General features: G+C 43.6%; 1 protein-coding gene across 4 annotated transcripts in view; it reads right to left on the bottom strand.

The window, feature by feature from the left end:
* Positions 1 to 17,582, bottom strand: part of LVRN (laeverin) — a 79,155-nt gene that overhangs the window by 48,744 nt on the left and 12,829 nt on the right. For all 4 annotated transcript variants that reach the window (XM_027552644.1, XM_027552641.1, XM_027552642.1 and 1 more), the window contains exons 2-4: positions 8,299 to 8,441; positions 6,816 to 6,955; positions 2,098 to 2,224 (exon numbers count right to left, since the gene is read on the bottom strand). In XM_027552644.1, the coding sequence (XP_027408445.1) occupies positions 2,098 to 2,224; positions 6,816 to 6,955; positions 8,299 to 8,441 (410 nt within the window). The remainder of the gene's footprint in view (positions 1 to 2,097; positions 2,225 to 6,815; positions 6,956 to 8,298; positions 8,442 to 17,582) is intronic.

Here is a 17,582-nt window from a genome sequence, read left to right as displayed (position 1 = left end):
TGAGACAGGGCCTTCCCTTGTGGCTCAGTGGTAAAGAATCTATCTGCCAATGCAGGAAACGTGGGTTTGATCCCTGGGTTGGAAAGATCCGTTGGAGAAAGAAATGGCAACCCACTCCAGCATTCTTGCCTGGAGAATCCCATGGACAGAGGAGCCTGGCGGGCTACAGTCCATGGCGTTGCAAAAGAGGCAGGCATGACTTAGCAACTAAACAACAATTCTGAGAGAAGCAGAGTCACAGGCTCAGAAGGTACTTAAAAAAGGACAGTCCAGACCCTGACCCTCAACTTGCCCTTGACCTAATGCAGAGATGATTAGGATCTAGCAGCTCAAGAACTTGAATGCAGGGATGCACAGGATGCTGTGGAAGCTTGGGAGAGAAAGAGTCAGGGAAGACTTCCTGGAGGAGGAGGCACTGTGTTGAGAAATATAAGAATCAACAAGTTGGGTAAAAGGAAAGGCAGGATGTGCAAACTGAATGTGCAAGAGCCTGACCGAGAGGAGGAGAAAATGAAAGTGTAGAAGAGGACAGAGATGCTGCTAGAGCAGCCCTTCTTCTCTGAGAAACTGTCAAAAGCCCCGAGAGGCTGGCGAGAGACGCACTGTTAAGATAGGGTGTGAACTTTGGACTTTATCCCCAGGGCATTGGGAAGCCACAGAAGAGTTTTAAACAGGGAAATAACATGATCAGATTTTGCTTTGGAAAGATCCCTCAGGCCTCAGTGTGGAAGATGAACTGGAGGAGACAGGAGGGACGGTGGTCAAAGCAAGGTCAGTTGTGGTAGAGACTTTGGTGATGTGAACTAGGGAGGATGAGGGGGATGGGGAAGAAGTGGGTGGAGGTGGAGATAATAAGGAGGTGACTTAACTGGATGGAGGAGATGTTTTGACCGACGAGGATATCAAGAATAACTCTGGACTTCTCCTTATCTAAATAAAGATAAAGAGAAATTTTCTTGCCTAGACAAGGGTCATCTTGAGATCTTCTGGCCACAGAAGTGCCAGAAACTTGGTCTCCATGCTCAGATTCCTGTTGCTGCAAACTGTCTTTGTTTCTTTCCTTCTTTTTCTAGTTTTTTTTTTGGCTGTGCTGCGTGGCATGTGGGAATCGAGGATCTTAGTTCCCTGGCCAGGGATCGAACCTGTGCCCCCTGCAGTAGAAACTCAGAGCCTTAACCACTGGCCTGCCAGGGAAGTCCCTGCCTCCAACTCTCTAAATGACGGGTATAACCTCTGGGATCCACGAGCAGGCCATGGCTGGCCCCTATTCCTTCACTCCCCGTCCCTCCTCAGCCAGAAGACTTAAGCGGCAGAGGCCCTGTCTATGCAGCATTCGGGAGCCTGGAGCGCCCTAATTTTTACTCCCCACCTTCTTCCACTGTCTGCCAGTAAAGGCCAAGCATACTTTCCCTCAAGACTTCAACTAAATAGCCTTTCAGAGGAACAAAACACACTGACATGATACCCTCAAGCGAGAGAGACAAAACATGGAACAACTTTCTGAGCTGAGCAGCTCACATAATTTTAAGGACATTCCATACCGATCTACGAGAAACAAAATGTTCACATATTCCTTTGAGGATCATATTCTGTTCACACATGATTCCAATTTTATACAATAAAAATTCACTGATGGGACCCCCAAGTCCTAATCCAATGACTCACAGCTAAAGAACATATTTTGAAAAAAACAACAAAACCTTCCTAAAGGGAACTGGAGTAATTCACGCAAGCGGTTAAAAGGATCCAGAACATTGCACTGCATGCTCTTGGTGTGAGATGAAAGGGCAGAAAGCCAGGGAGAAGGCAAGGTCTGGAGGAGGTAAGCCACCAGTGAGCACCCAGGAGGGATCTGAAGCCGGGAGCCCTCTGAGCACCAGCTAGTCACACGGCACCATGCAGAGAAGGAGCAGACAGGCCTCTGCGTGTTTAGGAACGTGTAGGACACAATGATGGGAAGCCAGCAGGGCTGACTCCAAAACAGCAAAAACAACAAAATGCCAACCGGTCCTTGGAGGCCCATCTAGGTATCTTTTGATCTCAACCTAGAGCACCCATAATAGGAAATCAAACACATTGTAAGGGAAGATACCTCACCTGTTTTTGGAAGAGGGTAACTGATATTAAATAAATCCTCCAGAAAAGAGAAGATGGGACCTGTGATGTTCAAAGCAAAATCTGCATTTCCATCTGCGATGGCATCTTTCCGGGCCCAGATGCGTATCTAGACAGAAACAATTAAGCAGTGATTAGGAAAAGCAATATGTACAGTGATTTTGGAAAGTGGCAGCCTGCTTGCTCGGATTTCCTGATGCTCTGGAGCCAAAGGTTATCTTTTCAGAAGAAGTTGCATGATAAAATGTTTACATGTGTCCATGCAATGAGAAAAGCCCTGGAGGCTATTCATTAAGTTGGGAACAGAGATTCTCCAGAAAGTGTGTTATTTCAATCTTTTGCAATAATGTGTAAAACTTTTATAATTCAAAAATAATCCTGGTTGCAGGGGGTGGGGGTGGGGGTCTTCCCTGGTGGCTCAATGGTAAAGGGTCAGCCTGCCAATGCAGGTTTGATCCCTGATTCAGGCAGATCCCACAGGCTGTTGAGCAACTAAGCCCGTGTGCCACAACTACCGAGCCTGTGCTCTGGTGCCTGGGAGCCGCGCTGGAGGCCGAGCTCCGTAACGAGAGAAGCCACTGCGATGAGAAGCCCGCACACCACAGCGAGAGAGCAGCCCCGCTAGCAGCAGCTAGAGAAAAGCCTGCATAGCAACGGAGACCCAGCATGGCCAAAAATACATAAAAAATAAATTTAAAAAAAAATCCTGCGGAGTGGTATCTACCCCCACAGAAAACATGGATTCTATATTAGAGCAAAAGGGCCCTTTGGATCCTAGCTTCCTTTTTCAGGACATATTTCCAGTGATTCAAAACAGAGTTGGGCAGTTAGCAGGGGTTACACAGTATAAAAATATGAAACAAATGTGAATCATGCAAATTTAAAATGATTTGTTAATAAAAAACATGAGTGCAAGTGTGCTCAGTCATGTCCAACTCTCTGCAACCTCATGAGCTATAGCCCACCAGGCTCCTCTGTCCATGGGATTTCCCAGGCAAGAGTACTGGAGTGGGTTGCCATTTCCCACTCCAGGGGATCTTCCAGACCCAGGGACTGAACCAGCATCTCCTGAACTTGCAGGTGGATCCTTTACCACTGTGCCACACGGGAAGCTCCCAAAACATGAATAGTCCCATCTTATTTTCAAAATTTGAAATAAGGTTAATTTCCTCAATTTTAAAAAGTTCATCAAAAGTCTCATGACTTCTACAGTTACTGAAGCAAGCAAATTATATCCTCTGTATATGACACTTCCGTGTTAGCAGTAGATGGAAAGAAATCTCTGCCATGTTTTGTTAGTTTAGCGTGACTGTATTGTTATTTGGGTGCTTGAACTTGTTTGTGTTATTTCGGTGACTAATTTGATGTTGTTTTACCATCCATTGTCATTTTATTTTGAAATCATGGTACTCCTTCAACAATACCATCTGAGCACTTTTAAATGGAATTGCTGGTGTCAGTGCTTAAAAACACATCTGAAACACCTAACTCTAGACTGAAAGTTAGCGAGGAGGGAATTAAGATACTCGTCCCGATTGTGAATGCAGTTAATTTGAGAAAGAGCTGTCTACAAAACACAAGAGACAATGTGAAGAAAACGAAAAGCAGCACAACGATATCTGCAGATCGCTGTCCCCCAACCAGACATTCACTTGTCTTTGCTTTTATTTCTGCTGGAAAGTTTGTCTTGCGTTTTGTGACTTTTGAATGACATGAGGTCTTCGGTACGTGTTTTAGAAGCCTCCCGCCTGGATCCTCTCCTTTCTTCCAGCCTCCTCCCACCCCAAGGCCTCAGTCCTGCCCCTCCACTACCGGCACCTGCCCTGTCTCAAGCTCTCACCTCCAAGGCAAAGCCAGGAGGACATCTAGACCAGAGCCCACACTGCTGAGTGAAGGCAACAGTCACCACATTCAGGATAATACACACATATTAACTGTAGCCTTTTGGGAGGGAAGGCTGTCATAAAGTGTGTATATAAATTTCCAGTTTACAAGGCTCCTCCCACAAATGACCACTCTAAGCCACAATGGAGGCAAATGATGATTTCAAGCTGTTGGGGAGGGGCAGGGCAGTGAGGATCACAAATACGTGCGGAACATTTTGAAGAAAAAGTTCCTTCAAAATCACACCTAGCCCACCAGTGTGTCCTTGTGGTCCTGATTAGACCCAGCAGACCTCAACCTCTAAAGGAAAAATCTCTTTACACGTGCACATGTGTGATAAATTCAAAATGTTATTTCTGAGAAACAGAATATTTCCTGCTGTATCAGGAAACGAAGATGTTACAGTCGTCAATGATTGCAGCCCTCCCGAACGAGCCGAGGAGCCCCGAGAGAACACAGGAAGGTAAAGGGCACCTGGCCGCTAGCAGCCATCAGACTGTAGCCACTCCCCATGGTGAGCAGCCCCCAGGAAGCTCAAGGTGTGAAAACCACAGGGTACCGGTCCCAGGTAGCTGACGGTTCACGTCCCTTCACGGCTGCCGTAACTGTCGAGTGAAAAAATATAGCAACCTAAAAGTTGAGAGTTATGGCAGAAATTTTTAGGGCTTCAAGCCCGGGAGACAGCATCTCAAGCAACCAGAGAGAACTGCTCTGAGGAGACGAGGGGAGGAGTCAGATTATATAGAAGTTCTGCAACAAAGGGCAGGTAGTCTGAACATCAAAAGATTACTGTTAATTAGAGAAAAAAGCCCCAGACATCCCAAGTTAAGGAATTTAGCACTTTCTATGTATGGGAAGATGCAAGAGTCTGGGCTCACTGGAATCATTCCTTTGATATGTACCTCAGCTATCTGTGGCAGACATCCTGTGTATTTCACATCCTGAGCTTCCTTGGGGCTCACTCTAGGGAATGGCTGTCATCTAATGGCTGCTAGATGACAGCTATTCTTTTCCTTCCTGAGTTCCCTCAGGGCTCACCAGCTCACACTGGAAGGCTGCAATTGCTGACGACTATGACATCCCTCTCTACTGATAGAGCAGAAAATATTCCATTTCTCATTTCCAACCTTAGTTATGCGTGTCTTATATTTATCCTCATGCCACGCATGAACCACATTTTCAACTTTGCTAAATTTTTTCTCTTATTTAGGGAGTCCTTTTTGTAGAGTCTGGATGCTATTCCAAGAGTACAGTCTGGTTCTTGTAGAGTATATGGTGAATTCCTTAGCTTTCCAGAACTGAGTCATAGCCAAACACAACATTCCACTGATAAACTCATCCCAAATTTCAATTTTCTGGCTAAGACCATTACTTTCTTAGGCATGTTCCATTTTCTCTTTGCTTCCATGGCAGCTTTCTTTTCACGGTGACCTTTCATGAAGAAACAGATACGATCCGTTTGTAAGAATTATTCATGCTGTGCAGCAGCATTGAGAGCAACAAGCCAACGGAGATGCGGATGCTTACAGCCATCTCCATCGCTTGCGAGCCCCAGTCACTCCTTCATGCCAGGTACAAAGCATAGGCTTCCACACCGTGTCTGAGTGCATTTATCAATACACGTCATGAATGTTTGACTTGGCCCAAGTTCTATCTGTAAATATCAAGGATCTACCAGTGATTACTCAATAAGGGAAATCAGGCTGGAGCCAACAGCTGAGGGTGATAATGAGCTGTCCTTTGCATCTAATGCAAGATTATTCATTCATCCTTCGGACAAGGAATTTTGAGCAATTCTCCCCTGGTGATAAGAGTTGGTTCATCCACAGCTTCCTTATCTGCACAAGCCAAAGGCACAAGCCGGGAAGTTCACCAGCCCAGGAGACAGCCTTAGCCTGATGAGGTCCATTTGCTTAGAAAGAACTGGGCCTAAGGCACTGGCCCTACCTACCTCCACACTCTAGCATAGGGAGTGACGTTAAGTTACGTTAAGTCACTTCAGTCGTGTCCGACTGTGTGTGTGACCCCATAGACGGCAGCCCACCAGGCTCCCCCGTCCCTGGAATTCTCCAGGCAAGAACACTGGAGTGGGTTGCCATTTCCTTCTCCAATGCATGAAAATGAAAAGTGAAAGTGAAGTCGCTCAGTCGTGTCCGACTCTTAGCGACCCCATGCACTGTAGCCTACCAGGGATCCTCCATCCATGGGATTTTCCAGGCAAGAGTACTGGAGTGGGTGCCATTGCCTTCTCCAGTCCATAAAGTACTGTTACAATCACGTTGATATTTTCCCAAAGGATTATTATGTAACAAGGGTACAACTGGGTGAAAACTAGGTGTTCCAGGACAGAGCACCGACTTCCTCAACTCTGGGTTAGTGTTCATACCCAGTAGGCCTGGTCCTTCATAGGGACGGTGATTAACCTGCCTGCAGCATTTCAGCCAGAGCAGCTGCCTCAGCTGGCATCAGGAGCAAGTAGGCAAGGTATACAACACATAACCTGAGTTTCAAGATGCTGGTGTGGCCCCTTGCCCTCTTCTCTCTGTGCTCTGAAAGGCAGCGAGGGCCTGGGAAGAGGGGGCTCAGAACCTGCGTCTAGAGGACGTGAGGCGCAACCTTCCATAGAAATCCCTCCGCCCCAGAGGGAAGGGCTGCGCTCCGCTCCGCAGTGTTTTGCTCAGAGCAGTGACAGGGCTTGGGGGAAGAACTAGGAGAGGTCCGCGGGGGGTGCAGGCCCAGCCCCCGAGGCGAAGGAGTGCGCGAACAGTCCGCAGCCAGCACAAACGTCCCGCACCTGGAGGGTCTCCCTCACTCACCTCCTTGCCCCTCTCGATCCTGCCGATGTGCTCATAGTCACAAATGACAAAGGCAGCTAAGTAAGTGGGCATGTGGGGCGTGGTGTGAAAGGTGGTAACAGTCCACTTGCTTCCGTTCACATCTTCTTTCTCAGACTGACCTAAAGAAATTGATTTTAGTCCAAATCACTGTAAATGAGCAATAAGGAACACAGTTTGAAACAATTGGCCAAGTTCGACGACCACTCAACTACCGTCTTCCCAACCTCTCCCCACGGTTCAGTGGCTCGGATTTCTCTACCTTCGAGCTATCTATTAGGAAGGCCTAAGGACAGTGTCGGGCTTTGCTCCTAGCTCCGACAGTAGAGAATCTGCCTGCAATGCAGGAGACCAGGGTTCAATTCCTAGATCAGGAAGATCCCCTGGAGAAGGAAATGGCAATCCATTCCAGTATTCTTGCTTGGAGAATCCCATGGACAGAGGAGCCTGGTAGACTACTGTTCATGGGGTCGCAAGAGTCGCATACAACTTAGTGACTAAACCATCACCACCAAGGACTCGATTCTTGGTTCTGAATTAGCACCATGAATAATGTGGTCTGGGTGGAGGGCAAATCCGTGAGCAGCTGTCAGTCAGGCCCGTGAGCTGCTTTCTCTTTCCATCCACTGCTGTTTGCTACTCCAGCCGGCCTCTCCATGGCAGGTCAGCAAGGTATAATTCTGCCATTCTCAGGTTTGGGGCAGGTCCTCAGTGGAGTCCCACTGGGGTCTCTGAACCTGAAATCACAAACTGGAAGGCCTGAGCAGGCCGGGTGCTCAGTGTGAACAGGCTGATGTGCAGAACAGGGCGGGGTGGGGACCACAGGGGCAGCCTTTTCTCACCTGCAACCAGACTGGCATGTAGGAAGTGCAGGGCCAGTGCTGTTAGGTGGTCTGAGCTTCCCCAAAAAACTAAGAATTTTAACTTTTATGAGAAATATCAGAATTTTTAAAAGTTGCATACTAATTCAACCAAAAGAAAAAAAAAAAAAGTGCTGTGAGCTAACAGCAAAAAAAAAAAAACCTGAAACTAACAAAAAACCCACATCTATGTACCAGATTTAGACTAAGCCCTATTTAGACTAAGCTGCTATCATGAATGATTACAAGACTGAAACCCAAATTAATGGGCAGACAGGATACCAATGTATGAAAACAGTACAATGTTCCCAGCTCCTAATACAAAAAGGATCAGGATTTACCATCGCCAAGATGTGGGTGCTGACACGTATCCCGGGTGGCCGCCCTCTCTGGTTATAATATACCATAATTAAAATACGTTCTCAATACACTGCCAAGAAAATCTACTGTTGTAAAATCTATTACAGAGTTAAATACACACACACACACATATATATAAAACATGTAATACACAAATATACGTGCACATATAAAAATATATAAGTATATATTTATATAAACATATAATTACATATAGATACAAGATGATAGAAAACATTACTTACTTAGCTTTGGCATGTTAGAAAGGGCCACATAACGTGGATGATGAATGACTGTAATATTAAAAGTTGCCTTCAGAGCTGGCTCATCAAAACAAGGAAAAACATTCCTGGCAAATGTTGGTTCCATGTGAGATGCTAACAGGGCCCTGAAATATATTTGGGGGACAAATCTACTTATTTTTATCTTAAACCAATGGAAGCAAATGTGTATATATACTTATATATATACACACAGAGAGAGAGAGATGGATTATGGCTTAAAATTATCTGAAGAAAGGAGCTGGAATGTTTTCCCCTCATCTTCCTTATTCCCCTTCCCATAATATACACAAATTCCAGTTCTCACTACCCCTGAGATTTCCTGTAAGACCTAAAATACAAAAGAACTCTTTAATTTTCAACCACAAAATAACATTTACTTCATTACATCATATGCCTTTAAAACCTTTTACAAACAAAATAGGAACAAATATGCAATGCCAGGCTTTTGAGAACCAAGGATTTTTTTAAACTAGGATTAATTCTTTGGGGATGGTCTAGCTTTCATTCCCCACCAAAGTGCAAGTCAGAAGAAGAATGTCTATATTTTTATCTTTTTCTCACATGTTCCTTCTTTTTCCTGGTTGGAAATTTTAAAAGGTTTTATTTTGCATACCCTTGGTGCTAAACAATATAGACATATCCCAACTGAACAAAACAACTTTCATTTGCATATGGGTGGATTTATCGAATCCCTCATCCTCTGCTGCCCTCTTCTTCTGCCTTCAATCTTTCCCAGCATTAGGGCTTTTTCCAATCAGTTGGCTCTTTGCATCAGGTGGCAAAACTACTGGAGTTTCAGCTTCAGCATCAGTCTCCATCAGTCAGAGGATGCCATGGTTAGATAGTATCACCGACTCAGTGGACATGAATCTGAGCAAACTCCGGGAGGTGGTGAAGGAAGGGAAACCTGGTGTGCTGCAGTCCATGGGGTCACAAAGAGTCAGACACGACCCAGAGACTAAACAACAAGAACAACAATCGGATCCTTACCGCTCCTTCCTGCATCTTCATGGAAAAATTCCAAAGTGACATTATCCCACAGTGGACTGGTGATTTACGGGGAAAAGCTTAGGAACAAGAGTACCCTGAGGAAATATGGAGGTTGCCAGTTTCACCCTCTGTAAACACTGCTGGAGGCTGACAAGACCATGGGTGCTTTCTCCTCCAAAGAAATCTGAAGTCTCATCAGCCCATTTTCCAAGACTCTGTGACCTGGGAATTGCTTTCAGGTGACAATTACGGATGCTAAATTCCTTTTTCTCTCCTAAGGTGCTGAGACTTAATGTCTCTCATGCTAATGTCACTCCAGCTTCAGATCCAGTTCTTCTTCTTTTTTTTTTTTTTAAATGTGGACCATTTTTAAAGTCTTTAAGGAATTTGTTACTGTCAACTACAAATTGGCACTTCCCAAGAGCACCTCCTAGCGACTGAACAACAAGAGCATTTGCCAAATGCCTATGTGGAGACTGAACCCTGTGCAGCTGCAGCTGTTGACCTTCAGCAACTGCGGGGGGAGTTCAGGGTGGAGTGAGGCGCTCTGTGCTCCAGGGAATCTGGTGGAACAGATCTTTCAGTTCAGTTCAGTTCAGTCACTCAGTCATGTCCAACTCTTCGCAACCCTGTGGGCTGCAGCATGCCAGGCCTCCCTGTCCATCATCAACTCCCAGAGCTTGCTCAAACTCATGTCCATCAAAATGGTGATGCCATTCAACCATCTCATCCTCTGTTGTCCCCTTCTCTTTACACCTTCAATCTCTCCCAGCATCAGGATCTTTTCCAATGAGTCAGTTCTTCATATCAGGTGGCCAAAGTATTGGTGTTTCAGCTTCAGCATCAGTCCTTCCAATGAATATTCAGGACTGATTTCCTTTAGGATGGACTGGTTGGATCTCCTTGCAGTCCAAGGGACTGTCAAGAGTCTTCTCCAACACCACAGTTTAAAAGCATCAATTTTTCAGCCCTCAGCTTCCTTGATAGTCCAACTCTCACATCTATACATGACTACTGGAAAAACCATAGCTTTGACTAGACAGACCTTTGTTGGTAAAGTAATGTCTCTGTTTTTAGTATGCTAACTTGGTCAAAGCTTTAGTTATGATAGTTTAGATCTTTAGTTAGATATTTTCAGGAACTGATTTCATGATCCCAATCCTTGCATCTCTTCGTATCTAGAAAATCACTAAATCCCTTCATGGTGACATCAGCTCCTCATGACTAGCAGAAAGCCTTTTGTAAAGTAAGCGCTTGATTGTATTGAACTTTGCCTTCACCAAAATCTTATATATTGACCTTCCACCATTGCCTCTTTGGAGCAGTCTCTCAGAGCTCTCTGATGTGCTGTCTCCCGAGCGGCAGTCCTCATTTTGCCCCCAATAAAACTTAACTTGCAACTCTCCAGTTGTGCATTTTGTAGTCGACATTATGATAACGGTTTTTGTGTTTTGGTTTTTAGAGCATTAGGCATGGGGGATCTTAGTTCCCCAACCAGATATGGAACCCACACTCCCTGCCTTGGAGGGCAAAGTTTCAACCAATGGACCCACTGGGGAAGTTCCAGCCCAGTTTTTAGATAAATAAAAGGGTGAATTCAACACAGATACCTTGAAAGCACAGCCCACCCATCATCCGCCTCTGTAAATGCCTCCTCCACCATGAAAAGGGCCCTGTTCACATGAAACTTTACACAGTTTTCGGAAGAGCGCACAGAACAGGGGCACGTTCAAACGTTTCATTCACATCAGCTAGTTTGATGGGCTCCCAGCGTCACAGTGACAAAACTGTAATTTTCAACAAGCCTATTTGGCTTTATTTGCTTTTTCCAACTTTATTACACTCTTACTTTCACGGGCTGAAAGGATTTGAGGCTCTGACAGCAGCCACTTCGGTTCCAAGACTCTGCTCTACGTAATGATAACCCTAAACTAGTTACTTACCCTTGCCGAACCTCAGTTTCCCCTTCTAGAAAATAATTCCACTATCTCTGTTTCATTATTAATTGAGGCTTTATATTATTAGTAACTGAATTTAGCAATAAATGATCTGTGAATTCTCCTCTATTCCTTCTACTCTCACAAACTGTTCTTGATATAGATGAACTACAGAAAAATTCAAGGAGGGATAAATTACAGATTGGGGTGGAGAGTTGGAAATCACTAATTACAAATGTATCTAAAAAGGTTCCATCATTTTCCCATACAGCAGAAATTAAACACAACATTGTAAATTAAAAAAAAAAAAGGGGGTTCCAGAGATCATAGGTGGCCATAAGCTTAATATAAACCATGTTTGTCTCCCCAGTTAATTTTAAACTACCAGAAATTAGGGATTATATATTTTTCCTTTGTACGATTTTTTAAAACTTGGCAAAAATATGGGTTCACAGCAACTATTTTCTCAGCCTTGGAGTTACTACAAAGTAAAGGAAGCTTGATATTAATATATACAGAATAATATGAAATATTTTTGTAGAGTTTGCCACATGCCAGATTGGCATTTATTTGCTTTGTAGTATTGGTTGGTATCTTTAAAGGGGATGGGATAAACTTTAAAGAGGATGGGAAAGATTCAAGTACCGAACAACACAGTAAAAAGAAAAATGGAGCAGGGGATTCAGCAACCTGAGTCATGGCTCAGGACCTGCAGTGTAAACGTAGTGCTGTAATGTTGGAAAAGCTGCTTAAACGCTCTGAACATCCAGTTCTATAAAATGCAGAGATGGGACTAGATGAGTCCGTAAGTCCACTTACAGCTCTAAAACTGATTCCAACAGAGATAAAGACTCCAACGGGAGAGAAAAAAGAGCCCAAGAGGTGGCCATGACTGAGCCATCGGGACGGTGACAAACAGCCCCCTCAGGAGCTTTCACACATGACCTTCATTCAGAAGGTCTATGAGCCTTCTGAAATAGCAGGATACTTTGTACAAATGGTGATCTGTCAGCATGAAAAGTGCAACGTAAGGTGAAAAAGCACATTCAGTTATGTAATACACGCTTATATATTTGGAAAGCCAACACATGCCTGTTGTTTTTGTAATGGAAACTATAGAAAATACAGCTTGGTAACGTCTCTTCTGCTGCCATGATTTCCCAAAACATGCAAATCTCAAGGAGGTGGCAAGGTGGGGAGGAGGGAGAAAATCAGACTCTTCAAGGAGGTGGGGAACTTTCATGCTCACCAGAAGGAGCTGCAGGTTCAAAAAGACTAGGAGACACAAGCTTAGGGAGTCACTGCGTTAACAAATCAAGCATCAAGGGAGTCCTTCCAATTCCGTGATTAAGGTCTCCAGAGAAGTGAAATGAAAAACACTTGGGTTTTACTCAATTATTTCCCTCCCTGGTTTCATACAAACAAACAAAAAGGGGGAAAGCCTTACAACGTAGAGCCATTCTGGCTAATTCTTAAACGCAAAGGTCAGTGCCAGCCAGCATCACACACAACCTGGTTATGCCACATCAGGACCCAAGGTTGATATTTATTTCCCTTCTCTCTCTGCTTTGGATTCAAGCAACCCTGTGAGGATATCCTGGTCTCAGAAAACAGAACCTCCACCACCCTCTCCTCCCTGCAAACCTCACTGAACCATGCTATTATGGTGCCTATGAAGTCTGGGTTTACAGTGGTCAGCTGGGGAGAGAGTTAATTTTGGAGGATTTGTCTCCCAGTGGCTCAGTATTGCAAAGCCACTCTCCTGCCCTCTTGTACAGCCAGAGATTTGTGGACTCACCACGTTCTTGTGCTGGAAAAAGTCTTAGCAGGCAAGATACGCAATGCCCTTGGGGATCCATCTACTCTCACAGAAAACACACCCATTCAGTACAATATTTCACTCCAAATTATTTCATGAACGCTGTCTGCCTACAGCTCTAGTTAAGAAGTGCTAAATAGCATGGCTGGTTAAAGATAAAATAAGATGCTCTGGAGCATTTTCCCCAGCCCTGATTTTTTTTTTTTTTTTTTAAACACAGTAACAACTCAGAAACCAGAATGTTTAGTAAAGACAGATGGTACACCACTGGACTGTGGTTCAAGGATCGGCCCATGAATCATGTTTGTTTATTACTTATGTAATACGATCTTAAAACTGAAGGTTCCACCAGACGACAGAACATAATAGATGTAAAATTTCAAAGCAAGGCGCCAAACCGTGTTATGGAGATTTTGAAAGTAAATGGCCTCAAGAGCCTCCGAGCCAATCTCGGGATTCTCAGCTCCACTGAGGACACAGAAGAAGGGTCAGGGAACACAGACAAGAGTGATCAGAGAAAAGATTCCTTGATGGGGAGGGACATTGTGCCGCCAAGTCGTCCTGCATTCAGGCAGCGACTCTCTAAGCCTGAGCTAGGCAGAAAAAAATCCCTCAGAGAGCAGAGAAAGTGCTTCCCAAGGCTGAGAGACTTCGTGTGTGTGTGTGTGTGTGTGTGTGTTAGTTTCTCAGTCACGTCCAACTCTTTGGAACCCCATGAACTGCGGCTCACCAGGCCCCTCTGTCCATGGAATTCTCCAAGCAAGAATACTGGAGTGAGTTGCTATTCCCTTTTCCAGGGGATGTTCCCAACCCAGGGATTGAACCCAGGTCTCCTGCATCGCAGGCGGATTCTTTGCTCACCAGGAAAGCCCTGAGAGGGAGACTAATTCACTCTTGAGAAAGCTGAAATTGACACTGGCTGGAGTCGAACTCCTATCAGGTAGGAACCTATACCGACTGTTTTGGAGGCAAAACTAGGAGAGAGTTGTCTTGCCACCCACATCAGGCTCGGGCAAGGGATGTATGAGTGTTCCTTGGAAGAGCTGTGGTTCCTGACGCACACAGTGAGCCAGTATGAAGACTGCCTGGGTTCTGTCCAATAGAGCCACTTGGAGGAGTTTGGAGATGCAGTACTGTGTATCTAGGGCCTGAGGAAGGAGTCCCAAGTGACCATCAGAACAGAGAAATACAAGAAGCATCCTGCAAGGACAAGAGAATTGTAGGAGAAAAAGAAACAGTGAGAAAGCTCTGAAGAGTCTGGGAACATGACATCTCCAGGGAAAAAGGCCTGTGCTAGACCAGAGTGAGACCAAACAATGAGAGTACCGGTTTGAGTCAGAGCTGCCCCATGTGTTGCCTCTCCCTGTCTTCCTCCCAGGACCTGGTGGGGTTGAAACAACAGCTCTCAGGTCGGAGTGGGGGTCTCAAAATAGGAGGTGGAGGGAAGGAAGGACCACCGCCCTCTATCTCACTGCAGGCTTCCATCCTGAAGTTAGCCCAAGCTCCGAGAAGTAAGGTTGGAGAGAGAAAAAGGGAGATTTAATAGTAACTGAAGTTCAGAGTTTTGAGTATCATCCAAGACTGGATTTTCTAAATTTTTTTGCATCTGGATAATGTTTGTAACTTAGTGAGCATAGATCTTCTGTTACTTAAGAATTAGTAAACAATTATGGGTTGCTAGAGTATTCATGTGGGGCTTCCCCAATGGCTCAGTGAGAAAGAATCCACCTGCAATACAGAAGGCACAAAAGATGTGGGTTTGATCCCTGGGTCAGGAAGATCCCCTGGAGAAGGAAATGGCAATCCACTCAAGTATTCTCGCCAGGAAAATTCCATGGACAGAGGAGCCTGGCAGGGCTACAGTTCATGGGGTCACAACAAGTCAGACATGACTGAGGATACCTGCATTTTCATATATATATAATATTAGAGGATTCAGGCAGGAGATAATACTCCAGAGACAAAACTGTAAAGAGAGAGTGAGAGAAAAACAACTGCATTTTTGCTGAAATATGAGGTATGCTTTTTCAATATGCTAGTTACACTTGTTTTCAAAGATACAAGCTCTAAAACCCTGCAGAGTAAACCATCTCCCAGAGAAAACAACTCAGCCACAGAAAATACATGGGTTCAACACCTCTATAGGATAATGAACTGTGACCTCTTGTCTCTGTGACACCAACCATATCATATGCCTGGCACTTGTCTTGAGACTTTTAAATTCTTCCCTAATATTACTCAATTTCTCTCTTGTGTGTCATACCCTGAGGACTGTGCCAGATTTCTTAGCATAAAAAATAACTGGAGTCTTTTTCAATTCACAGTTCACTCTTTAATAAGACACCTGCACAAAATGATTGATTTTGATCATGCTATCCTCATCTTAATTTGTCCAAATAAAGATCTTAATTTTCAATTGTGAATGCAGCCATGAAATTAAAAGACGCTTGCTCCTTGGAAGAAAATTAATGACAAAACTAGACAGCATATTAAAAAGTAGAGACATTACTTTGCCTACAAAGGTCTGTATAGTCAAAGCTATGGTTTTTTTCAGTTGTATGGATGTGAGAGATAGACAATAAAAAAGACTGAGCACCGAAGAATTCATGCCTTCTAACTGTGGTGCTGGAGAAGACTCTTGAGAGTCCTTTGGACAGCAAGGAGATCAAATCAGTTAATTCTAAAGGAAAACAGTCCTGAATATTCATTGGAAGGACTGATGCTGAAGCTGAAACCCCAATACTTTGGCCACCTGATGTGAAGAGCTGACTCATTTGAAAAGCCCCTGATGCTGGGAAAGATTGAAGGCAGGAGGAGAAGGGGATGACAGAGGATGAGATGGTTGGACGGCATCACCGACTCAATGGACATGAGTTTGAGCAAACTCCGGGAGATGGTGAAGGACAGGGAAGCCTGGCATGCTGCAGTCCGTGGGGTCAGGAAGAGCTGGACATGACTAAGCATTGAACAACAACAAATTTGTAGTTAAAAACCATCCCACAAAGCAGCTCCAGGCCCAGGTGGCTTCATTGGTGGAAAGCAACCAAACATTTAACAAAGAAATAATACCAATCCTACATAAATTTTTTCAGAAAATTAAAGAAGGAATACCTCCAAATTTATTATTTGAAGCCAGTGTTACTCTGACGCCAAAACCAGACAAAGACATTGCAAGGAAAAAAGTAAGACAACATAAAAAACCACAAGTCTACATGTCTCATGAGCAAAGATAAAAAATTATAAGCAGAATTTTAGTAAACTGCAACAAAACATAAAAAGGATAATACATCAAGACCAAGTGGGATTTACCACAGCAGTAGAATGTTAGTTTAATATTAGAAAGTCAATCAGTCAGTGTAATTTACCATATTAACAAATTTAAAAAGAAAAATCATATGATTATCTCAGTGAGCAAATCTTATACAGAGGAATAAAAATTAAAGTTTCTAGACTTCTCTTCAGAAACTATTTAATTCATAAGTCAATGAAGTAACATCCTTAAAGTGCAGAAATTAAAAACAAAAACCTGCCAATTTAGAATTCTATACTGAGCAAAAATATCTTTCAAAAATGAAGGAAAAATAAGACATTTTCAGACAGACACAAACCAAGAGAATGTATCACCAGTACACCTAAACTTGAAGAAATATTAAAGTCTTCTGGATGGAAGCAAAATAATACAGCATGGAAACTGAAACGTACAAAGGAATGAAGAGCCCTGCAGATGGTATATATGTAAGTAAATAAAAAGAATTTTTTTCTTTTGTAAAAATTTATCTTAAAGCAATTAATTGTTTAAAGGAAAAGCAGTAACAGTATATGGCGGGGTTTATAACCTATGTAAAAGTAAAATGTGTAGCAGCTGTAGCCCAAAGTAGAGGGTGGGTAAAATGAAAGGATATGCTTCTAAAATTGATACATAATATGAGAAGTAATTTCATTTGACTTTAGCCTGTGGTAAGTTTGGGACACATATTATAAACCTTAGAGCTATCCTCTTTCCCTACTTCCCACCTCAACCACATACAAAAGGACATAACTAATTAGCTGAGTTAATATTAAGTGGAATACTAAAACCTACTTAATGCAAAAAAAAGAGAAAAACAGAATTAAAAAACAGTTTAGACAATAAAGAGCAAATAGAAAGATAGTTGATTTAAGTCCAATCAACTCAGTAACTACATCAAATGCAAATAGTCTAAACACCCCAATTATAGGGCAGAGATTGTCAGACTTTAAGACCCAAGAGAAGGAAATGGCAATCTACTCCAGTATTCTTGCCTGGAAAAGTCCATGGACAGAGGAGCCTGGCGGGCTGCAGTCCATGGGGTTACATGACTGAGCATGCGTGCAGAGGGTGGAGGAAGATGGCTTGGTAACAACAAACTGGTAGAACTAAAAAAAAAAAGGACCTAATACTATGTTTTGATAATAAATTCATTTTTATTATTAAGACACATATGGGTTAAAAGTAAAACTTTAGAAAAAGATGTATCATG

The sequence above is a fragment of the Bos indicus x Bos taurus genome, chromosome 10, assembly GCF_003369695.1.
Source record: "Bos indicus x Bos taurus breed Angus x Brahman F1 hybrid chromosome 10, Bos_hybrid_MaternalHap_v2.0, whole genome shotgun sequence".
Lineage (NCBI taxonomy): Eukaryota > Metazoa > Chordata > Mammalia > Artiodactyla > Bovidae > Bos > Bos indicus x Bos taurus.
This window is presented reverse-complemented; position numbering and strand designations above follow the sequence as displayed.